A 27,571-nucleotide genomic window follows, 5' to 3' on the forward strand; every position below is an offset into this window, starting at 1 on the left:
AAAACTGTAGTGGAACAATTCTTTAAAACAACCTGCAGTAATGTTGCCTTCATGCCAAAAAGCTACCCATGACAAGAGTGAGTAAGAAACCACTTTGGTTGCACTTTTTTTGCTTTGGGCTGAACAGACACGTTATTACTAAAATTCTTCTTGATGTCTTAGTATTTCATTTACTTGCAGCATTTGATGGATGTAGTTGGCAAGGCCAACAAGCCATATTGCAAAGTCTCCGAGACGGGTCTGCTCATATCTCCAAAGAAGTAGAGGGGTAAACTGAATATTTGCAATCTGTTTTTCATCCTTATTTACAAGGAGGGATTATTAAAGTGCCCCTTGCATATCTAAAACCATTTTTGTTACTTTAGGAAGACAATATACAGTTAGATTAACTCGTGACACTGTGGTTTAAGAATCTTAAATTTAGCTGTTTCGTTTATTCAGAGTGACCAAATCTTACTACTTAGTGTAGTGAATCGCACTAAAGGAAGCCAACTGAATCTACAGTACAGGAATTAACTCTTCCATATGTTCCATTGATTCAAATGGGCCTAGTCTAACTGTGACTTACTTTAATACATGACTATTCATACATTAATAGAATTTACTTTTATGCTTTTCATGTTACAAACAGAGTTACAGCCAACTGAACTCTTAAAGTCTGTTCTTGCCACTTTATTATAAGAGTGGTTAAATTGCAGTACTGCAGCCAAACACCTTCATGGATTGCTGCCTTGTCGTGGATAAGGGGCTTGAGTAATTCAGAGAAGCTATGGGCTATGCCGTGCAGGGACACCCAAGACGGAGAGGTCATAGTGGAGGGTTCTAAATGCAATCTACCTGGAGCAGGAACTGGCAAGCCACTGCAATATCTTTGCCAAGAAAATGCCATGGACAGAAACAAAAGGCTAAAAGATATGACGCTGGAAGATGAGCCCCTCAGGTCGGAAGGTGTCCAACATGCTACTGGAGAAGAACAGAGGAAGTAGCGCCAGAGCTAATGAAGTGGTTGGGCCAAAGCCAAAAGGACGCTCAGCTGCAGATGTGCCTGGAAGTAAAAGGAAAGCCTGATGCTGCAAAGAAAAATACTGCATAGGAACCTGGAATGTAAGATCTATAAACCTTGGGAAGCTGGATGTGGTCAAACAGGAGATGGCAAGAATAAACATTGACATCCTGGGCGTCAGTGAATTAAAATGGACAGGAATGGGCAAATTCAATTCAGACAATTACCATATCTAGTACTGTGGGCAAGAATCCCATAGCAGGGAATCTCATAGTCAACAAAAGAGTGGGAAAAGCTGTACTGGGATATAATCTCAAAAATGATAGAACGATTTTAATATGAATCCAAGGCAGACCTTTCAACATCACAGTAATCCACGTTTATGCACCAACCACCCATGCTGAAGGGGCTGAAATTGACCAATTCTATAAAGACTTACAACACCTAGAATTGACACCAAAGAAAGATGTTATTATAGGGGATTGGAATGCTAAAATAGGGAGTCAAGAGATAAAAGGAACAACAGGTAAGTTTGGCCTTAGAGTTCAAAATGAAGCAGGGCAAAGGGTAATAGTTTTGTCAAGAGAACAAGCTGGTCATCACACTCTTTTTCAACAACACAAAAGGTGACTATACATGGACATCACCAGATGGGCAATATCGAAATCAGATCGATTATATTCTCTGCAGCCAAAGATGGAGAAGCTCTATACAGTCAGCAAAAACAAGACCTGGAGCTGACTGTGGCTCTGATCATCAGCTTCTTATAGCAAAACTCAAGCTTAAACTGAAGAAAGGGAAATCCACTGGGCTAGTCAGGTATAATCTAAACCAAATCCCTTATGAAGACACAATGGAAGTGAAGAACAGAAATCTTGATTTTTCACCATTCCCAGTATGAAGGACTGAAATAATCTTCCTTCATTAAAACTAAGCAGATGTTGTAGTGGTTTTGAAGCCATTGTTCTACTAGTAACATAGTTAATTATGCAGAGAGACTCCATGATGAAGTTTGTAAGTTAAAGAGGATTTTTTTTTTAGCAGTAACCAGTGGAGGTTAAATCTTAATTATTTTGAGTCACTGGAGCTTACACAGCCAGAATTCCAAGGTATCAGATGAAAACACATTTCAAGATGGAGTTTTGTGCTTCTGAAATGAGCAAGGAAGAAGAGGGCAGCTGTGAAAGAGATTGCTGCCAGTACCTGAACAGAGACAGAAGATTGTTATTACCTTCCTTGTAGGAAGCTTAAAACAAAGAGGTGATATGTCCGCATTGCTCTTCCCAGTCCAGGTTATAGAACATTTGAACATCACAGCAACTCAAGTAATTGGAAATATCAGCAAACCACACTTGGGGCTTTGAGATACTGTAAGTACTGAGTCTCATGTTCAGGAGCTCCAAAAAAACTGCCAGGTTTTAAAAGACAAACTGAATGGTGTGGAAAATTGCCGTAGACAAAATCTTCAGTTTTCAAGAAGTCTTTGAACAGAATATGATGTGAGGCTCTTATGGGTTAAAGTTAAAGAAGATGAAGATTCCAGAGGGAAAGCATGGTTTTGAATATATTCATTGAGTAACTTTTCCATGATATTGTGGTTATATTAATGAACAATAACAATAAATTAATAAAAATAAATGACAAATGAAAATTTAAGATGAAAGCAATAAATTTGAACATTTTGACAATTTGTGGAGGGGTTGTGTAACTTGCCGCATCCAATTGATAGAGGGTCAGCGTCCTCTTAGTCACATCTGATCATGACACAAGGACACGTGTGCTTTAGTACTTCCCATCTGGATTACTGCAATATCCTCTACAGTCTGTGGGACTGCATTTGAAGAGTAATCTGTGGGGACTTTAGTGGTTTGGTGCCAATTACCTTTCTCATACCCTGTAAATAAGAACTGCGATTGAAATGAAACTTGGCTATTTGGCAACAGGAGAACACTTCTTCCTATATATGGCCTTTAATGGCATGTCACAGCTATTTCTGGAACCAATAGGTTCTCCTGAGGACTTTCAGAGCAGATAGATCAGAAAGATTTATATTTAACATATAAATCTTGTGTTTTTGGTTTTTGGCTTCTTTTGTTAGTTGCTCTCATTTCCTTGGCTTTACTCATCTGACCAATACAGTTGACCCATTTTTGTAAACAAACAATGAAAGAGTGCAACTAAGGTCATGGCAAGTCGTCATGGGCTGATTTTTTTCTTATTTTTTATTTTAGGAAAATGTCCCCTTCATACTGTTGAAGTGGCAGAATGGATATTGTATTCTGTTGTGAAGCAAAAGAATTTTTCAGAAATCGTAACTTGTATTTTTTTAAACTATGAACATCATCACTTTTAATGTCATTGGATGTATAATTTATTTTCGTATGTGTGCTTATATACTTTGTAAAGATAAATATGCCTTTTCCCTTAAGGTGAAATATTTTCTCTCACAGTTGCTTTAGCTGTGTTCCCTTAGAGTTGACCTGAAATGTATACATCTGACTTTGGCTGGGATGATTCCTTAAAGAATCCCAATTTTTAAGGTTTAATGGACTGTAGTCCTCATGGAGATGAAAAAGTCTAAGAGGGGTGTGTAAAAATACATCTTTCTCCTAGGAACAGTGACAAGGGAAATCACAAGATGAGAAATTGTTTAAATGATTCAAAATAAAATGAAACCATTTTTGTGTAAGCCTATATTCTAATTCTCTAATGTAGCAGTAGGGAGCCTCCAGAAGTATGAAGACCACACATACCTGGATGTGAACCAAGTTTGTCCTGTGTCCTCAAACTCAAAACATTTTTTTAAAACTGAAAACATCTTCATAACATCTAGTGGTAAATTTTTCTTTTATTTCCAAAATTATTTGAGGCATGTGGGGGACCCCTAGAATATGGCAAAATTGTCTTGGTCAACCCCTAAAGGGTGTTGCCTGGCTTCTTTGGATAGGAGAATATCACACTAATTCTTGAAATGTACTAAACAAGTATCAAGTCATGTCTCCTCTTCTGACTTAGAACTCCCAAGTCAAAATAAAAAGGAAACAGAAACGAGTAATAGGCAATGCCAACATGTCTCTCAGCACCCATCAGATAAGGCCGCAGCAACATACAACACTCTGGCCAGAAGCTTACTAGTATTCATTTATTTTGGAAAACAGAAGTGGTTAGTAGTGTTTTACACCTCAGAAAATTCACGTAAAAGCCCAGCAGTTTGAAACACTTTGTTCCAGATGCCAAAATCTGTGTAGACCTGTGAATATAATAATCTAAGGTGTTATGCATGCATTTCGATAACTAGTTGCTTGTATAGGAGGTTAGGGTCCTGAATATTGACAGATTTGGGGTGTAAATAATGATTTTCTTTGTATTTTTTAAAATCTTAGTCATTTAGTATGATTTCTGAAGAAAGTGAATGCACCCCTGCCAGCATTATCGTGGTTCTGGAAGCACCATCAGGACTGTTCTAGGATAAACCACAGTTTCACTCAGGGTGAAAGGCATACTTTGTTCTTCCCATTAGTATTGCCAAAGCCGTGTGGCTTGTGCAGATTCTATCAAGTCCTAGCAAAGTATACTTATTCTTTTGCAAATGTTTATTTCAACAAAAATGACATGAAATTGGAAATTGAAAAGGAAGCGTTAAGACTAGTTTATCAAATGAAGTTTTCAGAGTAATACCCAAGCAACCTGTAGTAGTCTGAAAACTCTGAGAATCATTGGGTTGTTTTTTTTTCCATCCTGAACTTAACTAGTCAGCCTTATCAACTCAACTCCCAGCTGACTTTGAGACGCATGGTCTCCTCTGGTGTTTGCACTAGAAATTCTGGATAAGTTTGCGATTCCGAAAGCTGTAATTGCAGGAATTAGCTTTTCCATTCTCTGCACCACTAATAATCAGTATGAGGGTCACGGGAATTCCAGCCACAAACACACTACACTTGTCTAAAGCTGGAAACTGAGCGGTGTCAGTTCTAGTTAGTATTCAGATAGAAGACCAGTAAGGTTCTCCAGGTAGGGCTAGGAAAGGATCTTTCCTGAAACTCTGGAGAGCTGCTGCCACTCAAAGGCAGATAGACCACTAGTCTGGCTCATCCAAAAGCTTCCTAAATTCCTGTGTACATGTTCCACCTCTCCCACACATCATAATGCTGTACCATTTCTACTTAAAAGAACCAGAGCATTTTACAACTCCAGAGTCAATACAGTTAAATCATCTCTTTTCTGAGGAAATCAGCCCTTATCAATAACAGCTAATAAGTGATTTTAGCAGGCAACAGAGGTGCTAATGTTTTAATAGCTAACAGATTGTTTCTTTTTCTCAGATGCACCAAGCCACCCGTAAAACGGACTGTAAAAAATGTATTCCTGCATTTCAAAGAAACCTGTAGACCTGCAGCTAATTAAAAGAAAACAGATAACTCAGTGAAACAGAAGCTTAAGAGTGGAGATTTTATACAAGGAATGTCAGGAATGGTTTCTGTATGTGCAATAACAGGAGTAGAATAATTATAATTACATGCATGGGGGTGGGGGTGGGGAACACACATGGGCTACAAACAGGTTCCATTTGTATTTTCCACCACAGTCAAAAAGAAAAACACTTCAAAGTGCGGTACCTAGGCTGAAAAATCTCTACAAGACTTTTACCCTACACTTTCTACCCAAAAACAAATTATTCATTTCTGATTACAAAATACATCTTAATTCCCTTAGAGTTCAGATAGCAGGAAATTTACTACATAATCCAGTTCAGTTTTGGCATGCAAGCCAGAAAATGGTGTCTTCCTTCCAGTGAGAGGGCATGATCCAGAAGGTACACAGAAGTCAGCACATTTGTTCAAGAGGAGTCATAAATTATGCGTAACTTTAATAGTAAAGTCCTAGAAGAGGGTTTCAGTCAGGTGTGGAAGGATATAGTTAACATGTGTCAGGATAGCATGCCAAAATCCCAGCTGTTATGAGTGCAGACGAATCACCACCACCGGAATGTGCCATACTCACTGGAGTTGAAAGGAGGGATTCATTCTGCAATCCAGTTCCACTTCTGAGGGCCTCTTTATCTGCCATAGAAGCCAAGAGCCACAGGAAGTTTAATGCTGTAATTTCATCCAGTGGTTTGATCGTTTCGGTGCAGGGCTTTTTGGAAAGTAAAATGTCCCTGTGTCATGTTGTCTTAAAAGAACATGGTTGCTTTCCAATTTGGTTTGTTTGAGCGTTTTTAGGGTGGTTCATACAAACACCCCTACAGGGTCTATATTTGTCAATTTACAGACACCTAGTGACTAAGATGCTAAGCAAACACTACACAGTATGGTATGGGAGTTTGCCTAGTACTTACTACTGCCCTTTGAATGGAGGTTTCTGGTAGAGAAATGACCATCGACCACAGGGGGAAAAAAACATGTAGAAACATGAAGAGCAAGACTCAACAACCCAGAGTGAAGCTACAATAGCTGATAGCAGACCAACTTTTCGTGTTGTGTCACTTGATTCGATTTCCCCCTAAAACTGTGTTTGCTGCAGGGTCTTTCCAAGACCACTTCCTACCCACTGAAATGATCATCCTTTCCCACAGCAGCAGCACTCTAATCAGGACTTGCACAGCACAATCCCAAACAAAGACAGGGCACTCCCCCTAGTTTCTCAGTCTGCTTTCAGGCCTGGGAAAACACTTTCGCTCTAGCTAAGGCCCTACAACCAGAACAAAAACAGACTGGGATCAAATAAATATGGTTCATGATGTTGCAAGGGGCCAGACAGAAAAGCCTGGCACTCCCAGATCAAAAGCAGGGGCTACAAATAGATTTTTTAAGCAGCACACTCTAACATCCAAGCCTTTGCAAAACGATGGTGCTGCAAGCCATCAAACTACATGAAATAATCCCAAGGCACTCAACAGGAGGTGTGTTTCTCCCATCCCACTTCAAAAGCAGCTCCATTCTGCTTTTCTCCTTTTGACGGTTAATTATCAATGCTTCATTAGCCAATTGCATTCTTAGCACACTGAATTATGTAGATATACAGACGTAGTTTTAATGGGTAGATAATGCAGCACATTTTAGATTCTCCATTTTCACTCAAACTTCTCCATATGCTCCAATCCCAATGTTCAAAATCCATTTGAAGTGAAGTCTTGGTTGCTTGCTGTTCAGCAATCCAATGGCAATTCATATGTGAAAAAGGGACCAGGGATCAGGAGCATGCACTTGGACTACGAAAGGTCAAAACGGCAATGCGTTTCTTTTCTTTTGTTGTCTAACCCTGAGAAGCTAAGGTGTTTCGGCTGACCCAGAAAAGATGGATAGTGTTAAAGATCACCAGGTTTTTTATTGCAGTTAAAGCAGACTCTGACAGGATGATCCCAACCACGGGAAGGGACAGCTCTGCGCTCGTGGGAACACTCATCACAAAAACCTTGGCCGCAGGCACGACAGTGGTGCTTTGACAACTTAACATTGAATTCCTTCCGGCAATTATGACAATGTAAGATTTCATGGTCAGGAACCCAGTAGGCAGGCCTGGCAGCATCCTTCACAAGACCTGCAAAATATGAGAAGAAACAATGCAATTTCTGTCCGACAGCACCAACAACAAGCAGCGCCTAAACCAGCCCATCCCACCCACCTTATACATTTTTCAAGCAGCATCCTAAAGGAAGTTGACCATCCCGCACTACAAAATTATTCAAGTATTCTCTTCGCTAAAGGCTTTGTGAACCGTTAGTTTCCTCGGGACCCAAGCTCTTCATTTCCCTTGCTTGTTTTTTAGAGATATAACCTGAAGGCTGAAATCCTGCTAGTGTAACTGTGTCTGTGGAAGGCTGGCAATGTCATCATTAGCAGTGAATTTCAGAAATTAAACTCCTCCTACTTAGTCTTCCAGCTCCTAGGTAGTCCCTTTCACCTTGTGAAAGCTGCAGGATTCCAAGTAGAAAGTGTCTAATTTCCAAAAATCACCTACTGCTGATGACATTATCAGCCTTCCACAGGCATGGTTATGTCATCAAGATTTCATCCCACATGTGTGAGTCAGCTTTGGGAGCCAGGAAGATGTAATATATTCCAAGGCTTCTCAAGCTAGCATTGTATCTTCAACTATTTCACCATAACAGAGACCTCCGCATGAAAGCTTAAAAGAGACCAAGACTTCTTGCCTCCTGGGAATAGTATATTTCACCCTTTGTACTAGAAATCAGTTAGCAAACCCTCAGGTTTAATGCACTCTGGAGTTGTTATGTGCAGTGGAGTCACACCTGATTAATGGCATCTTAATAAGGTTTTCAAGGCATGTAAAATATTAACAAATGGAGTGGTATTATCAGTGTCAACTCCCAGTGAATTTCCATGGCTAAGCAGAGATTTGAACCCATGTCTCCTCAGCCCTAGTCCAACTCTCTGCCCACTACACCACACCATTACTGTTCCAGAACCAATAAAGCATGCTGTTAGATGGGACGAACATACTGCCTCACTTTTCTTTCATCTATTTCCTCACAGACCAAGGACAAGAGTAAGCACTACAAAGCAAACTGTCCAATATGTCCAGGAAAGATCCAAACAATCATGGAAACTGCCATGTTATCATTGGTGGGGGAAAATACACATAGGGAAAAAAATCTCCTGCATCTGCAACCAAGCTGTGTCTGTTATGATGTGTTCTGCAGGATTCACTAGTTGCACAGGCCACAATTATGTTAAGTAACGCTTATTATGTAGTCTCTTTCATCCAGCTAGCATGCTCCAGAGAGTCAGGCATTGGAAGGGAAAGAATCAGCCCTGCCACACACAATAGCACCAGGAAGAAATCGTTCCAATGCACATTCACCAACTACAGCCATGAAGAGACATCAAATGCCTCTCAGAACACTGTAGCTGCTTTTTCCACTAATCCCAACTCTATATCTAACCTTTGAGCCGAAAAGTTAAAATGTTTTCTAGATGCAGTCACCAACGTTTACCTAATGGGATGTCAATGGCAGTCACAACAGCCCCGAGAGTGTTCTGTACTGCTTCGCCAACTTTCCTGGCTATCACCGTCCCACCTTCCTCATCTGTCGGAGCCTCAGGCACATCTAAAAAACAGAGGTTAGGTCTTAGGACAAAAAAAATGCAGATGCAGCTTAATTCACAGTCATCCTATTTGGAAATAAACAAGATACCCCAACAGGATCATTAGCCAGCTCGAGCAGTGCTTCATACAGGGATGGATTTACTGCTGCTCTTACAGATGCTGATGGACTGTAGCTCCTATCAGCCCTAGCCCTGCATAGCTAATGGTGAGAGATAATGGGCCAAACATCGGCCATACCTGAGTTAGTGCTATTAGGCATGAGGCCTATTCAGGCATTAGGGATCCACGTCTACTCACCACGGGAAGTAGAGAGTGCTCCAACTCCATCCCCTCTGTTTCTAACTCCAGAATTTGGCACCATCATGTACATAGAGGGATATGAGGGTGGAGAGGGAGAGCTTCTGCTACCTGTATGGGCTTTCTCCACTGATTTTCCAGACTGATGTGTAGAAAAGCAATGAAGTGGGTGATGAAGTGGGTGGAGCTAGAATGCTTCTCTCTACCTCTGCTGAGTGTACATGGGTTCCTGATGGCTGAAATCTATGATCTATTACTCTGAAAGTGGGTGCCAAGACTTCCCCACAGGAGTATCTTCACCAAGGTTATGATCTCAACATAGCTAGTTCACTGTTTGCACTTATGAGCAGAATCCATTATGAAATGAGCAGATGATTTACTGCACACCCTTCTTCTTAGCCCTTATTTTCATGACATTAAACCACCACCGAAAGGACCTGGTGCACATCAGGGGTAATCTTCTGACAGGCATGTCTGTATGCATGTATGTATGAGTGGTACAATTCAGTTGTGTTTCACTATTCTGCAAGTGACATCTCCTGTGTAAATGTTAATAACAGCGGGGGAGGGGAAGAGGACTGGAATAAAGGAAAAGGCCAAGAAATCTCAGAAAGTAATCAGGTGCAGAGTTTTGTGCTACACAAAGCAGTTTGGTTGGCCTTTATGTTGATTACAAAGCCATTTCCCTCTCAGAATGGTTCTTAATGAACCTGACGAAAGAACCTGACCAAAATATTGGGATAAATGAAATGTCATGACCTGTGTGTTTTAGACCCCCACCGCCACTAAAATCATATGGAGATGAATTGGATTGGTCATTAGAAGACTGAAAATTGCTGTGGGTGAGGGATCAGAAAACATCTTAACAGCAGAAAAATCTGTACATCTGTGCACAATCCAAAGAACGCACGTCACATTATGGTTTATGACAGGGTGGGGAACCTTTGACCATCCACATGCTTTGACCGACAATCTCATCAGCCTCACCCAACGTGACAAGAGGAAGGTTGGAAATTGCAGCCCAAAGGCACCAGGTTTCTTTATATTTTCAAAATATAAGCAATGGAGGTTAGTGAGGAATGACATTTTAATTCCCGGAGGGCCCTGACACCTGCCTCCCCATTCCATAGTATGCACATGCAATGACAGTGTTACCACGGTGCATCTCTGGTGAAGGCATTGCTATGAGCCGAGCAGCTACAGCAGCCTTCCCCAATGTGGTCCCCTCCAGATGGGTGGGTCCAGAGAGTATAAAGTTAGTGGCAAAATTGTCGCATGTTAAATTAATTGTTAATAAGCTGAAAACCAATAACTGAATTGCATTTACACTGAAATAAATATATTTAAATTGCTATCTAAATGTACAGTGGTGCCTCGCATAGCGATGTTAATTGGTTCCAAAAAAAACATCGCTATGTGAAACCATCGCTATGCGAAACACCATTTCCCATAGGAATGCATTGGAAACCGGTTAATCCGTTCCAATTGGAACGGATTGCCGTTGTTAAGCGAAAAAACCCATAGGAAACATCGCTAAGCGAAACAATGTTTCCTCCATTGCAATGTATTGAAGCTGACTCAATACATTTCAAGGGCCTTGCGAAGTCAATTTTTGCAAAATTAAGTGTGTCATAAAAGGGTCAAAAATGGTTTTAAATGCTTGGATTAGCTTCTGCACCCTCTAAAACGGATGCAAAAGTTAATTTGGCTTTGATCTGACTTTTCGTTAATTTATGGTGAATTTCCCCCCCCAACTTTTGACAGCTGTCAAAATCTGACAGCTCCATTATTTCCTATGGGGGAAGAAACAATTCACAAAAAAATAGCGAAGACTCAGCAACTGTTCTAAATGCTTGGGTTCGTTAGAGGACCCCCTAAGTCATGTGCAAACCTGATTTGGCTTTGATCTGAACTTTCCTTAATTTTTTGTGATTTTTTTCTTCCCCCATAGGAAAGCATGGAGCTGTCAGATTTTGACAGGTCCATTGGTTCCTATGGGCCGGAAAAAAAAATTAACCATAAATTAACGAAAAGTCAGATCAAAGTCAAATCAGGTTTGCACATGACTTAGGGGGTCCTCTAACGAATCCAAGCATTTAGAACTGTTTTTGACCCTTCTAAGACACTTTTTTAATTGAAAAAAGAAACTTCGTTAAGTGAAGCAGGGGACCTAAAATCGCATTCGTTATGCGAAGCATGGTCCCAAACTTCGCTAAGCGAAAATCGCCCATAGGAAACATCGTTATACGGGGCATATTATTTTCTAAAAAAACACATCGTTATGCGAATTCATCGCTAAACGAGGCAATCGTTAAGCGAGGCACCACTGTATATTATATGTAATACAGCAGAAGCCTTACCAGAATGAAGATGAAACATCTCGTCCATAACTTCACTCATCCCATCCCTCTGCCCCTGTGTTTTGCTCTGGACAGAACACTGCAAGAAGTTTTTGAAGATCCCATTTCTTCTCCACACAACCAGAAACACCGTCCTTGTTTTCCTTTCCCCCTTCCTGCAATTTCCTCTCCTTATTGTAACTCTTTTTAAAGCTTTCTTTAAGACTCTTAATCAGGTTGGACAAGACAGATCTCCGAGTGGGAGAAGAAACAGGTTTCTTATGTAATTTAATGATGACCTTGTAACCTGGGGACAGCTTTCTTTTCCTCCTGTCCACTATATCTAACACCTGACTAGCTTATCATTGGAAAAACACTGATTTTAAAAAGTAAATGAAGTTAAAAAAACCTATTATATTTCTCAATTATATTAGAAAATGTTCAACTTTAGTAATAACATGGTAATATACTAGTGCCAATGTCTGAATTAGACTACAAGTCTCATAATCCCTGATGTCTGGGGAAACTTGTGAGATTGGAGAAGCTAATTGTAATAACTGTGTGCTGTCAAGTTGATTCCAACTTATGGTGACTCCCATCCAGGGTTTTCTATGTTAGGAATGTAGAGAATATTCAGAAGCGGTTTCCCATTCTGTTCTTCTATGGGGTCTCTGGGACTGTACAGCTTGAGCAAGGGTACACAAGCACAATGGGGAATTGAACTCCCAGCTCCTGGCTGCAAAGTCAAATACCTAACTCACTGAGTTGGAAGCTACAGCTTCCTAAAAGGGTGCCAGGTTGAAAAAAGGTGAGCCAAAGTTTTCACCTACAACTCCTATCAGTCCCACCCAGAATAGCCAAGGGAGAGGGATTGTGGAAATTGTAGCAAACCATATGGATGGCGCAAGGTTCCCCACACCTGACTTAAAGGGTGAGATCAATGAGAAAGTAGTATACTCCATATGCTTCCCTATTACCTTTTAATTTGAACAAAGTTTTCCTACAGCTACTGAAGGAATCCATTTTACTATATGGATTTCTTCAAGTGAATATTAATTTCTAGGTTGAATAATTTTTTTGAAGAAAAAATATCAACACGTTTGGAAACTAATTTGGTAATAAATGTTTCTCATATGCCCAGCTTTTGCTACACAGTGTTGCAAATTCATGGTCAGACTTTCTGCCTTTTAAAAAGTTCCTTCTACAGGTAAGTTTCCATTTGGGTCATTTCACTCTTGGGAGAGAAAGTTTGGGGGAATGAATATGGAGGAAGAAAACAGGATAGGTCATGACTCCCTCCCTGCTGCACCACAGTCCCAATCCAATACAAGGGCTCCCTTGACGGCTTTTAAATGAAACAGAACAAGAGAGATGATCAAAGGACTTGAACAGTCCATTAATCCTGGCCACAGTCTGAAATCACAGAAAATAGCGATAATCACAACATGACTCTATAATACAGTAATAAAAAAAGATAATGCCCCCATGAATCACACACCTAATGTAGCCAGGATGGGATTACCTAACTGAAGGCCCCTGTTGTCATAGCAACTGTCACACACTCGCACAGGCGTAGGCCCCCAGCCACGTTCAGGGACAGGACGGGTCTTGGAGGAGCAGCCATCACAGAAACCTTCTCCACAAGCCCGACAGTGGTGTTTGGTGTCATTATCCTTGAAAGATATACCACACTTCTTGCAATTCTAAACAAGACGGGGAAATCAAACAAACCACCATTGAATTCTTTTCTTTTTAGCTTAGACAACGTAACGAAGCAGGGTGAAGTATGTGTCTTAAACTCAACTGGCTAAGCCAGTGGTTCTTAACCTTGGGTTACTCAGGTGTTTTTGAACTGCAACTCCCAGAAACCCCAGCCAGCACAGCTGGTGGTGAAGGCTTCTGGGAGTTGCAGTCCAAAAACACCTGAGTAACCCAAGGTTAAGAACCACTGGGCTAAGCTAACCACATTACTAAGGAGTTTGTGGCCTCACTGTTAAAAGGTTATTTTCTGAAGCTTGGATGGAGCAGCGCCCTCCAATTTAATGCAAACGTTAACCATTTCAGCACATTAACTCTAATGTATTATTTCCAAGCTCTCAGAAACAGAAAGCAAAAGAAGCAAGTCAGCAGTGCTACCTTGAGAAAGAAACAGCTGTCATGAATTATGTACTCTCTTTGTTTTTACTCCCCCCCCCCCCATGAGAGACAGAGAGGGAGATGGTAGAAACCAGAACTCTGATCTGGAGGCAAAAGTAGAGACTAATTCCCCCTCCTTTTCCAGAAAGGAACCTAAAAATAACTGAGAATTTAGTCCCAGAGAGGGCACGTATAGCAGTTTCTCACATTCTTCATGGTGGGGAAGGAAGAGAAATAAACTCATATTCCATCTTGAGTTTAAAGCATCTCTCTGTCATGGGGCTGTTTCATCCTCCCTCCCCAGTTTACTATGGAGGCTGTTGCCTCACACACACTCCTTTCTTGCAGAGAAGGGGTGGGGAGAAGAGTGAACACTGTTCGTAAGGTTGCTGTGTCTCTCGGAGGCCTTTTGGACTCTCCCCTGGGGAATGAATATGTGCAACCCAGACAACAGTGGAAGTTATGAGTCCATAAGAATATAAAAGATGCATTCCATCAAATAATGAACCGTTATGGCCATCTCTTTAGAGGAGGAGAAAAGGACAAAGGAAGAGGGGATAGTTGTTAGCATGAAAGCATGGGGGCTGCTAAATACCAGAATCTGAGAATTAGGTTTCCAATAAGCAGGGGCAATCTGATCTGTCAGCCAGGACGTCACTGCTTTCGTGGGCCCCAAGCTCAGTTCAGACACCGACTGTGCCATGAAATTCATTCCATCTATAAGGCGTTGGGCAGCATTATTATTGTCCTTCAGGCTGCAATCCGTCTGCAAAAGAGAGAGAGAGAGAGAGAGAGAGAGAGAGAGAGAAGAGAAATGTTGATGCAATAGACATCTCAACAGACCTGCCTGCTGCTGACACTTCGCCTTCTTTCAAAAGCTATCACGGACCCAGACTTTTATTCAAGGAATGGGGAGAGCTAAGAAGTGCAAGCAAACACACTCAGAGGAAGGATGCCTGCCCTAACTGATGGTGACACTTCAGAATCACATGCCATTTCCTCTGGAGGAGTTCAAGTAATGCTCAGAAGCATTCGCTGGTCTAACTTTTCCTCCAGCCAGCATGGATCACCCAAGCTTCCAGAAAAAGGATGAAGGGTCCCCCTCCTCACTCTCTGCTTTGAAGTCCACAGCCTAAGCACGTGAATTGACTCCTAAGAGAAACCGAGAGGCAGGACACAGAGAACCAGTTAGGGTGAATGCAGCAGTGCCTCATTTTTCAGAAGTGGGCAGACTTGTGTTTTTGAATGACAATTCCCAGAATTCCCAAGGAACTATTTCTCAAAACATGAATCTGCAGGCCTCTACTTCCATGAGCTATTGATGCTGGGCAGCAGCTATCTGATGCAGTTCCAAACCAGGTTTCAAAGACCATAACAGGGTGACACGGACATTCATTTCAAATAACCGGACATGCAAAGCTTCTCTGGCTCTCCTGTAGCTCTTGAGAGTGGGGTCACTGGACACCAAGGAACGAGCATCCTGGTAGCCGGATCGTTCCCCTTCAGATCAAAAGAAACAGAAGCCAATTCATGCAGCAGACTTACTCCTGGCCAGACGTGCACAATTTCTGTCCTCACAACGGTGTCCACAGGATCTTGGTTGCCAAACCAGTATTGCCGGCTACGGTACACAACGCCACAATTGGGGCACTCAATCACATAGCTGCATTCGTGGAAGTAAAAAAAAATAAATAAATCTGGTCACTCCCAGCATCAGAGACAAGAGCTACGAATAGGAAGGGAAGGAAGAGAGGTTCCAGTACTCACCCTGACCAAGCATACTTGGCAAGACCCATCCAAGGAGAATCAGTGGAAGCAGATGTTTTGGGCACCACCCGGACTTCATTTCCCCGTTCGTAACAGGCCTAGAATAGGAGAGAACTCTTGAAAAGATTTCTCCTCCAACCCCAAAGCCTTGCACTCACATGAAGCCTGTTTTTTTTAAAGAAGAAATGTAATATATTTTTCTTCAAAAGGAAGCAGTAAAAACTAAGTAGTAAGTGTTATTTACTAGTGTGTTAAAATTCACACAAGAGGCTTGAGAAAGCCAAAGTGACTCTGACTCTCCAGAGCAAATACCTGGGGACGAGTTTCTGTTTCTTTTGCCTAAGACTGGAAAACATAGGTGAGTTCTCTAACACCTACAAAGAGGAGTGGGAAGACAAACTTATTTCACCTCCTGTTCTGCTCCCCTTTTGTTCCCAAGACTCCCAAAAGGCCAACATCTATTTTTAAGAACATAAGATAGCCTTTTGCGTATCCTCTCCAACCCCCGCCACAAACACACTGTCATCGCTCCAGTCATTGATATTTTAAGTATTTCAGTTTCATCTAGGAGGAAGATTTGACACCAAGTGGGATAAGAAGACAGAGAGGGAGAGGAGCATTAGAAGAGGTGTGTTATTTCTGCTCTGAACTGCTAGTTGCCAGTCAACCTAATCCATTGTTCCCTCCCACCTCCAAATTCAAAGAGAGCCCTGCCTCTCTCCTGGGTGTTCCTTTTCCTTCTCTTTAGTCTTTCAGAAGTAGTCAGTCTGTTAGTTTGCTGTTGATCTGTTCACAACTGTAAGTAATGAAGTATGATTTTTTATTCTTTCTCCTACAAATGTCCCGGAGACTATGAATGCAAGTTAATTAGAAAACGATGGATTATCTGGGGAATTTATAGCTGTTCGCCTCTGTGAATTTCTGTACTTCTGCTGTGTAACAGAAAGGAATTTTACCAGAAATTCAAAACTCTGCAACATTAACTGCTCCAATTATCTTTACAAATAATAAGGCCTGGTTAAGCTGCCGCCCAGAGTGATTGAATAGGCCAGATGGGCGGGATAGAAATAAATAAATAAATAAACAAACAAATAAATAAATAAGTAAATAAATAAGCAAGCAAGCAAGCAAGCTGATAAGAATCCAGCATCTTCCCCACACTGGCTGTCAAGCACCTGACAGGTCACAATGCATGAATTATCAGTTTAGTAGGTCAGAGACTCTAGTTCACTTGCTCCACTCACCTTGCAGGTAAAAACTCTGTTATCATATTGATGGGTATATCTACAGCGGTTCTTAGCTTCATGAGGCACTCCTTCTTTTGCATGGTTCATGCTGTTCTTACATCCAGACCTGGAGTTTCAAAACATAGCAAAGAAATGGTAATATGGAGGTGGGGGCAACCTGCCTGCCAGCAAGAGACACCTCAATATAATACCAACTGATGGCGATTGTGTTTTCACACAGGCTAAATTAAATTAAGTGAGTTCCCACTAAAGTTGCGCAAAAAATGCAGAGCGCTTTTTGCACAAACTTTCATTTCATGAGGTGTTAGTTATATTGCACTTTGAGACTGCTTCAATGCACTGCCCTTGAGGAGGTCCAGGATGTTCAATTGCTACAGCATGTCGCAGATAGGCGGCTAAACGGTGCATGGTATCAAGCTCTTATAACCATAAACAACTGAAATACCTTAACTGATTGAAAGCTGCTCTTCCAGGTCTATTCACAGCATTGGTTTTAACCAACACAGCAATAAACGGCACAGGGCCTGCCTATCTAAAGTCCAGCCATCGTAGCAGGAGAAGACATTTCTCTTCAGGCAAGCTTTCCCTGAATGACTGGCTGCCTGAGTGTGGTTTTTTAATGGATTGTGGTACCCTACTGTTTTGAATGTGTTTTGGTGTGGCTTATGTTTTTTTTCATATGGCATTTCATATGGCATTTTTAGTATTTCTATACTCACTGTTCTTAGCTTTAATACTGTATTTTAATGATGTAAGTAATCCTGGGTACATTTAAGGAAAAAGGTGGGGTGTGTATAAATAAATAAATAAATTTCAAGAGGTTCTATTGAAATTTTCAACAGCTGCAGAGACCAATTAGAGAGAAATCTGAAATAAAGCATTCTCCTCTATGTCTCCAAAGCAAACTATGGGATGTATGCCATGAGAGTTGTAGTCTCTTTCCACTCTCACTGCTTGTATGAGCAAGAATTTATATTTGAAATTAGTTCATAATATTCTTCAATTTACTGAGCAGATTTTAACTGTTTGTGTGTTAATTTCAACCAGACTTGCATGTTTGATTTTGTTTAATTTTAACAATTCTATAGCTAGCCTTTGTTTTCACTTGTTTTTATTGTTTTATGACTAGTGCAAGCCACTTCAAGCGCATAAATCAGTAGTAGAAATGGCAAAGTATAAATGCAAACAAATGGATAAAGAAAAGTAGTAAGTAATAAGGTACCTTCAGACTTAATTCAAAGAAAGGGCTTCTCATTCACTTACCCACAGCTGAGACAAACAGAGGAACAGGTGAAATACTCATCTGGGAAGAAGGAACTATGAGCCATTTGGTCATCTGGGATCTCACCACAGAACCGATCACTCAGTGCCTACAAAACAGTGAGGGGGGAAAAACCAACAATGAACATAGAACTGCAGGATATTAAACCAACAATTCCATTGGCATCATCAGTTATTTTCTATCAGTAGGGCATGCAATACTAACCGGCATATCAGGATTTCAAGGCAGCTTCAAAAAATACAGTCAAATATTACCGTATTTTTCGCACCATAAGACGCACTTTTTCCCACAAAGCAGGGGGGGTGGAAAGTCTGTGCGTCTTATGGAGTGAAAAAAAAACAGATTATATTTTCCTGTTTTCTTCTCCTAAAAATTTGGTGCATTTTATGGAAAGGTGCGTTTTATGGAGCAAAAAATATGGTATGTGGCTTACTGCTACATATTGCTCGTAGAATCCACTTCCTGAATTTTAGGTGGTTTTTATGACCACCCACGTGGAAAACGTTTCCTGAGTTAATTTTTATTTTATCACCATCACAATAGTCGTCATCGTCATTTGTTCACTGTATATACCAACAAACATTGCTGGGTAGTTTTACAGAGCAAAGAGCAAAATAAGATACAAGATGAAACAGTTAAAAACAGTCAAGAATATGGCTTTGAATTTCATTTCTCACAGACACACATGGAAACAGTGAGCAGCTGAGAATACAAAAATATAGTAAAACGCTGACAGCCTGAATTTTAGTTAAAACATAAAACATAAATTTCCTGAAATGGTCTGAGTGAATAAAAGTCTGAGTGTAGAGACTGCAAAATTGCAAAAATAGCACCAGGAAACTGTAAGGACTATTGGGGTAGGGGGTACCTTTTCCATTTGGAAAAGGAGTCCTTTATAAGTCAGTTCCTGCCATGTAGTTATCAAAGCCATAATATCTCTGAGAAGAAATCCAAGAAGGAAACGGCTTGATCACTTAGGATTCTAGCAGGGACCTCCCTCTTTTTCTGACAAATCACCATTTCTCCTGTGATTAAAATGTGCCTATTTCACAGACTGTCATCCATAAATAGATGTGCGCTATGAATAAACAGAGTGAAGTTAACAGCATAATATAACCTTGATGCATAAAGGTGATTTTATAAAAACTTGTGTTAATTATGGTCTGGAGTAGAAAGGATTGCAGGATGGATATGTTCAGTTGAAATCCTGTGCACATTTATTCTGGAAATAAGCACCATTAAATTCAGTGCTATTTACTTCTGATTAAACATGCATAACAAGACAGTACTGGTAGTAGTTAGTGATACCAGGATTAAATGTGAACACAAAGGACAACACAGCAGAAGACGTCTCCTCATTTTGAAAGTCAGGGGCCTTATCAGACATCTTCTCCAGCAGCTACCAGTAGTCTTACGATGTCCCCTGCAGAGCTGTGCTCTCAACACTCAAGATGTCATGCTTTTGCTATCACCAGACAAAAAGCCATCTCCTCATTTAAGAAAACTGAGGGAAGTCAAAGCAAATCAGAGAATAGGTTGTTGCCTGGAGACCATGTCTTAACTCTCAGTTACCTCAGCAACAATATATTACTGTCTTGCTGGTGCATTTACAGACCACGAGCTATCATTACTAGAACCCAGAGGGCAAGTATCTGTATTACAGAAGTTATTTAAAAAAACTATTTTTGATGGTGCAGAAAGAAAAGACTTAAGACTTGGCCTGAGAAAGCTCTGCACACACCCAGTCAAAAGTTTCTTCTAACTTGTTTTTTGTTAAGACTATAGAAACTGGACAAGGAGAACAGTCATCAACTAAACTCAGACATTAGTGCCAGTTGTCAGCTTGGACACCCCCCCCCCTTTTTGGCTAGCTAAGAGAGAAAAAGATGAGTACCTATCAGGGCTGGTCCTACTATTGGGCAAACTGAGGTGACTGCCCCAGGCAGCAGGTCCAGGGGGCAGAATCAACACCACACGGGATATTTCTCTTGAGCTCTCCAGGCACAGACCTCTGTTGCAATTAAGAGCTGTGTGTTTCTCACAGTGTGTGTGTGTGTCCCAGAAGCTAGTCCACATCCCTCAGACATGGTAGAAGATGCTACCTTGTCATGGATACTGAAGTAAGATTTAATTGCCACTTCAGTTCCCAAAAATGGAACAGGATAGGTCCAGCCTATACTTCAGCTCAGATTCCTGGGATGAACCTGACATCTATCTTGCAACATATGCTGTGACTCACTTACTATATTAGCAAGCACAGGCTTCCCTATCCTTGAGATATCTCTGTATCTATATGTATGTGAGAATTACCTCACTTCACCACCAAGGCAAACTGGAGGACTCTGAAATTTGAAATAAGCCTTCTGTCACCTGATGCCCTCCCAATATCAGTGCGCTCCATCATCCCCTGGGGGGGCCACAGCTAACGTCACCTGAAGTCTCTGGAGAACACCTGGTTGTCGATCCATGCCCAAGAGCAGGAGATCTCAACCTTTGTTCCAACCCAATGTTTTGTACTTCATCTCTTAAAGTCTCATGCTGGGCTGGGGATCCTGGTGACTAAATCCCAAACACCTCAAGGCCCAGAGGCTGAAGACAACTGCTGCAGAACCAGAGGAGGCCACTGGGGCCTTGGAAAAGAACAGCCCCCCCCCCCTGCCACCACTGTTGACCTAGAAGTGTCTTGATGCAGCCACGGCATCTGGTCTCCTTCGCTACTACAGTAAGTCATGATCTTAAACTTACTTTGAGCGCTTTGTAGATAACTCCAGGAGGTCGGGGAGAGCGTGTAGTATTATTTTCCAGTTGCTGTTCCACAGCACGCCGGAGTCCAGAGAAATCTGTTGGAGGGTTCTGGGTCCTTATTCCTTTGTAATGGATTGAGCTGAAAGCTTCAGGGAAGAGACCGAGTTTCCGGAACCGATCCTGGATTAGCTTCTCAGGCACCTCAGAAGGATTATCTAAAAACATTTGAAACAGGTACATTTTACAGCTGCTGCGAAAAACACACCATTCTTCCCCAAGTGGATAAAAATCTGTGATTTTTAGAAAAGGAATTTAAATTTTTAATCAAATCTGTTTCATTTAAATCAGATTTGATTTCATTGTTAAAATGCTTTCTGCTTTTTTTAAAAAAAATTATGTGATATTAGCATAAAAATATGCTACAGCTCAAAGATCTCATTATGGAACAGAAAACATACTATTAGAAATTTCTGCAGTACTCAAATGGAGTTTGTCTCTACAGATGCACGTTTATTAGTGACAACATATGGAGATGAGAAGTAACAGATCTATTTGCCAGTTCTTTCTTAAGTTATTCTGAAGGGTTTTTTTCCCCTTTCAATTTAGCATAATATTAGAAATTCCTTAGAAACCTTATTAAAATCTCCAGAAACATTTTTGATCATTCCCCTGAGAGATACTGATTCCTTCCTTGTATGGCTAATTCCCCTCTGCAACTTTGTGTAGACAAGATCAAGCCCCCATCTCCATCTCTGAAAGTGCATACTTTTTTGTGCATTTTGACAAAAAAAAATTTTTCCTGCAAGCAGCTTAAATGAGTTAGAGCTGAAGCCGATGAACTTACGGTGAACATGGATCCTGAGGACCTTGAGATTAAGTTATAGTTCAGTATTATGTTTTGAAAATTGTCGTTTTAAAATGTGAACAGGAATGTAGTCAGAAAACAGCCGAAGATGCCTCTTGACTGTGTAGAAGAGCCTCGTGGCGCAGTGGTTAAACCGCTGTATTGCAGCCAAAACTGTGCTCACGACCTTGGGTTCAATCCCAGGTAGCCGGCTCAAGGTTGACTCAGCCTTCTATCCTTCCGAGGTCGGTAAAATGAGTACATAATTCGCTGGGGGGGGGCAATGTGTAGCCTGCATAATTAACTTGTAAACCGCCCAGAGAGTGCTTGAAGTGCTATGAGGCGGTATATAAGCAGCACGCTTTGCTTTGCTTTAGATGTGACATGGAAGTCTGTAGTTTCATCCCTTTTTCAGGGGCTAATGAGATATGACACAGGCAGACCATGAGTCTGAAGGTAAGTTATTGCCAAGATCATGGGAACAAAGTGTGATTTAGGCTTTGGTCTTATACACACTCCTTTGGCAATACGTATTATTGTGCTCAGTAGATGGAAGAATTTTCAGCCCTGTATGTGCTGATAAACTAGTACACTCATCAACCCTTACTATTAACCAGGTGCACAGGAACTAGCTAGCACCAAGATCTGCAGAGACAAAGACCTTCATAACACTGGAGAAAAATCTCATGGCTCAGTGGTTAAACTGCAGTACTCATGACCTGAGTTTGGTCCAAACAGGCTCTGGTAGCCAGTTCAAGGTTGACTCAGCCTTCCATCCTTCTGAAGTCAGTAAATTGAGTACCAAACTCGCTGGGGAGTTTGGAAATTCTAAACTGCCCAGAGAGTGCTTTAAGTGTTATGGGATGGTATATAAGCAGCGCACATTTGGGGAGATAAACATGCACAGGATTGCACTGACTTTTCTTTGCCGCCCAGAATAGACCTAGTCTAGATGGGTGGGTATAAATCTAATAAAATAACTAAAAAATAAAATAAATACCTCTACCTGGACAAAAAGTCCTAGAGGCCTTCACCACTAGCTTTGCTGGTCAGGATTTTAGCTGTACCCAAGACTGTGGATGAATCTAGAGTATTAATGTACATTGGCGAAAATTCAAATGTGAAATACTGCATGTGGGAGGCAGGAAAGCTTTAAGGGTCAGATCATACTTCCGCACTATTAAAGAGCAGGCCAGGTAGGTGGGGCTCGTCAGCCATGGAATGCAGCCCATCCAGCAGAAGGAAAACTCCAATTTCAAACCTCCACTGCCTTGTGGCTATATCCACTCATGGAAAAGGCTTCAGGAGTTAACCTAGAGGCAAAATCCGGAGCTGGAGTCCCAAAGGCAGTTCGTGTCGTTCTGCCAACTCCTGCGACCTTGCTGAAACCAGTTGTATTGGCTCTTGCCTTTCCATTGGACCATTTCAGCAAGGTGGAGAGGGGGGATCTGCTGCTTGGGTAACAGTCTCTCAAGACTGAAGGATGCCTATGCTAAGCAGAACTTCAGAAGTGGTTTTTGCAGTTTTCTAGCCTCTGGTGGTGCAACTGAATACACCATGAAGTGAGCAACCTAGGTTATGACAGACATTTGGAATGATCATACAAACTACATAATTTCTACTTCATGCTATAGGATTCTGGCCATAATGTGCTAAGAATCCTATATCTTTACTTAATCCTTTTGATTTATGTTGGAATCTGTAAATATAACCCACTTCATACTGTATCTCTCTCTCTCTCTCTCTCTCATATTTTCATTTATAATTCCTTTTCGCCACAACTATTCTGTAATACATCTGTAACAGAGGTATCCTGGGAAGTTGAAGCATTCTGAAACCGGCTCGTGAGTGTCGTCATGAAAGTTCACATTGAAATAAACACTGTAACCCATGAAAACTCACAAAAAGCCATCTAAGGCAGTTGTCACTACATTTCATAGCATCAAATGGATGCTCAGGAGCCTGGAAACCAAGCCTTATGTGGAAAGGCTGAAAGAATTGGGAATGTTTAGCCTTGAAAAAAGAAGACCGAGGGGAGATATTATAGTACTTTTCAAATATCTGAAAGGCTGTCATACAGAGGAGGGGCAGGATCTGTTCTCAATCATCCCAGAGTGCAGGACACGCAACAATGGGCTCAAGTTAAAGGAAGACAGATTTCAGTTGAGCATAAGGAAAAACCTCCTAACTGTTAGAGCAGTATGACAGCGGAAACAGTTACCTTGGGAGTTGGGGAGTGCTCCAACACTGGAGGCATTCAAGAAAAACTTAAGATAATCACCTGGTGGATATGCTTTGATTATATTCCTGCGTTGAGCAGGGAGCTGGACTTGATGGCTTTGTAGTCCCCTTCCAACTTCACTTTTCTATGATTCTATGAAATGGTGATACAAGTTTTTATAGCAGTATGCTCGCCTATAGCGGTGTATCACACCATTTTATTGTACCTATATCGTGAGGGCCAGCAAGGGCACCCAGCAACCACAAAGAATGTCATGTGGATTTTCTATTTGTAGGGAGTGAGTGAATGAGTGGATGAGGGAGCCTGGAAGGGAAGACATATTCATGTACCTACCAGCACGTTACCTACTGTATTGCTAAAACGGAAGGGCTGGGATATTGCTCTTTCAGCTTCAAACATGGGTTTTCCTGCTAATATCTTTTGGTTTAAGCAGGAGTGCAGAGAGCGTAGCCCCGGAACTGTTTTATGGGCAAAAATATTGAACTGCAGCTCCTGGAAGCCCCCATGAGAAGTGAGCCACCAGTCCCCCGACTGCTTACAATTTAGTAACGACTCTTCAGCCCATTCTGACAGATGGCCAGCCTTCCCAGGGCTTTCTAGGCACAAGGTACTCAGGAATTGTTCATCAGTCTGTCCTTCTAGTGCCACTCTGGGACTGTGCAGTTTGCCCAAGGGGGCAGCCTTTAACACTCAAAACACCACTTTTACAAACTTCAGGGGAATGTCAGGTTTTGTTTGTTTGTTGCACTTTGGGGCATTTTTAGCAATCGCTGTAGCCCCTGGAAGGTCCTGGGGACATAAAATGGGCTCCTGGTCCTGACAAAGCCGCCCACCCAAACGTTAAAGCCCTTACTGAGAAGCCAGTTGAGGTATATATTAATGTAGCTGCCACACTTACTCTTATAGCAGCGCAGGTTATCGGATAAGAGCTAGGACACCCCTGCTTTCAGAACAGCTGTCAGGGTGAAGAGGAAACTGGGCAGTTTTTTATACAAGTCTATGTAACACAACTTACGATCTTCTTTACATGCTTATTCGTTTCATTTATTCTGACATGGGCATTTATTTTATAGTAATAAATAGAGAGGCCGGAGGTATAATCTCATTATAATCTCAAAATGACAAAATTACTTCCCGTTAAAAATTGCCAAACAGGACCTTGTTCTGGCAAAGACTGTTGTTCCCAAATCAGATTAATAAGTTACATACTGCTGCACAGACCCTAAACGCTTCCACACTTCCTCTACTTTCTACCTCCCTCAGCCACATGAAATCCTCCCCCAGGAGACCGAGTGTCGCCTCCTGCTTCCATATCCCCCCTCCAAAATAAATAAATAATATAGTATATATAAAAAATAATATATATCAAATAAATAATATACATCCTGGCAGAAGGGAACAATGGATTACCCCCATGCAATTTCAGGTCACAGGGCCTTTTTAAACCCAGATAGGACTCCCAATCACTTTGCTGGGGGGAGGGGAGGAACCCCCTGGGCCTAAACCAATGGCAGAGAGGGAGCTGGATGTGGTGAAACTAATATTTCCGTGCCCTCCAGAATTTGTAAGAACCCTTTCTTTTTCATGTAAAAATATGTATTTAATGGGAGGAGGCTACTGGAAACAGGAAGAGTGTGGCTCTCCAAGGTATGGGTCTGGAGGTACATGACCTCTTGAAGTTGTCCACTCTTGCTTTGTTTTATCAAAAGTGAGGAAAATTAGGATTCAAAACCCAGATCTTATAAGTGATGATGTTGAATTCTGGATATTACGCTATAACCGAGATAGGGAACCTGTGGCCCTTCAGGTAGTGCTTGACTCCCAACTCTTATCCAAATCAACATTGTAACAACTGCTATCCAGCTAATTTCTATCTACTCACCAGCACCCAGCAACTGTGTGTACACAGTCTCATGGAAGATAATGACTCCAGGACCCAACGTGGACAATGGGACATCCAGGCCACAACGGGCTGTGGTTGCCTTCAGCTCTTTGGTGAAGTGCTTTAAGTAAGCCTCTGAAGCATCTCCAAGAAATTTGAAGAGATCATTGTGAAGTCTGTCGGCATGGGTGCGATAGATTATCAAGTCAGAAATGGCCAAGACTTTCAGAAGCAGTCGGGTCCTCTGACTCAGGTTTACAGTAGCCCCAAGAAGACCCTCTGTGTCAATCACCACCATTTTGTGGACAGGATCATAAGCTGCCCAAACCCCTACTGTACACGACTCCTGGGCTGGAGAGGTTTTAAAGACTTCACGGCCATAGAAGAAAGTGTGGTTAAGGGTATGCGATTTGCCATCACCAGTGTTCCCAAAAATGGACACCACCTTGACATGCTGGTCAGGCTTGCAGTCCAACTTTCTGATAAATTCTTCTTCATTTGCCACCTTCCAACACAAAAAAGGAAGACTGTGTGAGAAACTGTACAAACCACAAAGGTCAATACTGCAGAGACCTGATTTATAACCCAGACTAGCTTATAATGTTCAGAGTCTGCCAAAACCACAAGGGAAGAGAGATACACAACTGTGAAGGACCTTTCAGAACACCCCTTTTTATATATTGTTGTTATTTGTACTCAAAAGCATTACTGTCAATAAATCATTCTCAGCTCATCACAAAGACAGTAAAAAGAGAGATTTCTCTAATATGTGTGGTCCAATATTTTGGTCCATAATTCCTCACCACTGCTTATACTGGCTGGGGCTGATGAGAGTTGTAGTCTAACTACATTTGAAGAGGAACAAGTTGCTCATTTTGATATAGCTTGTGATTATTCTGAATTGTATCCAACTAGTTATAAAGTGCTGAGACACATCCAGATACACATTTAGCCTCTGACCAGTCCCTTGTACAGAGTGCTCTATTCGTGTTTACTTAACTATGAATAGAACCTTCAATGTGACCAAGCCACCTTTAAAACCTCAGTTGCATGGAGTGTTCACTGCTCATTCAGAGGACTACGAGCATGGCTCCACTACAAGCCTCCCTGCCCAATATAGCGAGGAAATTGTAGAAATGATGGCCCATAAACACAGTCACTTAATAAGATTTTTTTTAATTGTCTGATATCAATTGGCCTCCCAATAACTTTGAAATGTAATCAGCTAGTGATTAAACAACAATACACAGACCTCAATTAGCACATCCAACTTCAGAAAGGTATTTATTTTTGACAAAGAAAACAATGTATATCCCACTTTAATTATTAGTGCTAGATAGCATTGTGAATTAGGTTATCTGGCTGTGGAGTCAGAAGCTGGCAGTTCAATTTTCCATTGTGCCTTTCTGCAGAAAAGTCAGTCTGTTTAACCCCGGGCAAGCTCCACAGTCCCGCAGAACCCTCAAAGTAAGGGAATGGTAAACCACATCTATCTAGAATAAACTTGATGGCACATAAGAATATACTACTACTACTACTACTACTACTACTACTACTACTACTGCTACTACTACTACTACTACTACTACTACTACCACTACTACCACTACCACTACCACTACCACTACAATCCATTGATCATAGTTCAAATGGTATGCTTTACAGTGAGTCCACTTCTGGCTGAAACTGCTATGCTGTCAGTAAAATGTCTGTATAT

The 27,571-nt window shown here is 41.4% G+C and overlaps 1 protein-coding gene across 7 annotated transcripts in view; it reads right to left on the reverse strand.

Annotated features, from left to right (window-relative positions):
* Positions 1–4,131: 4,131 nt before the first annotated feature.
* The window catches only part of ZFYVE1 (zinc finger FYVE-type containing 1), a 32,521-nt gene continuing 9,081 nt past the window's right edge, over positions 4,132–27,571 (reverse strand). For 4 of the 7 annotated variants that reach the window (XM_072986192.2, XM_078390968.1, XM_072986194.2 and 1 more), the window contains 10 exons: positions 25,855–26,359; positions 20,887–21,101; positions 18,123–18,229; positions 16,857–16,965; positions 15,613–15,710; positions 15,391–15,508; positions 14,441–14,611; positions 13,208–13,412; positions 8,961–9,074; positions 4,132–7,543 (listed from right to left, as the gene is read on the reverse strand). In XM_072986192.2, the coding sequence (XP_072842293.1) occupies positions 7,311–7,543; positions 8,961–9,074; positions 13,208–13,412; positions 14,441–14,611; positions 15,391–15,508; positions 15,613–15,710; positions 16,857–16,965; positions 18,123–18,229; positions 20,887–21,101; positions 25,855–26,359 (1,875 nt within the window). In that variant the 3' untranslated portion in view covers positions 4,132–7,310. The remainder of the gene's footprint in view (positions 7,544–8,960; positions 9,075–13,207; positions 13,413–14,440; positions 14,612–15,390; positions 15,509–15,612; positions 15,711–16,856; positions 16,966–18,122; positions 18,230–20,886; positions 21,102–25,854; positions 26,360–27,571) is intronic. The other 3 variants (XM_078390996.1, XM_078390987.1, XM_020810196.3) reach the window with 1 other exon arrangement.

This window comes from Pogona vitticeps, chromosome 1 (assembly GCF_051106095.1).
Source record: "Pogona vitticeps strain Pit_001003342236 chromosome 1, PviZW2.1, whole genome shotgun sequence".
Lineage (NCBI taxonomy): Eukaryota > Metazoa > Chordata > Lepidosauria > Squamata > Agamidae > Pogona > Pogona vitticeps.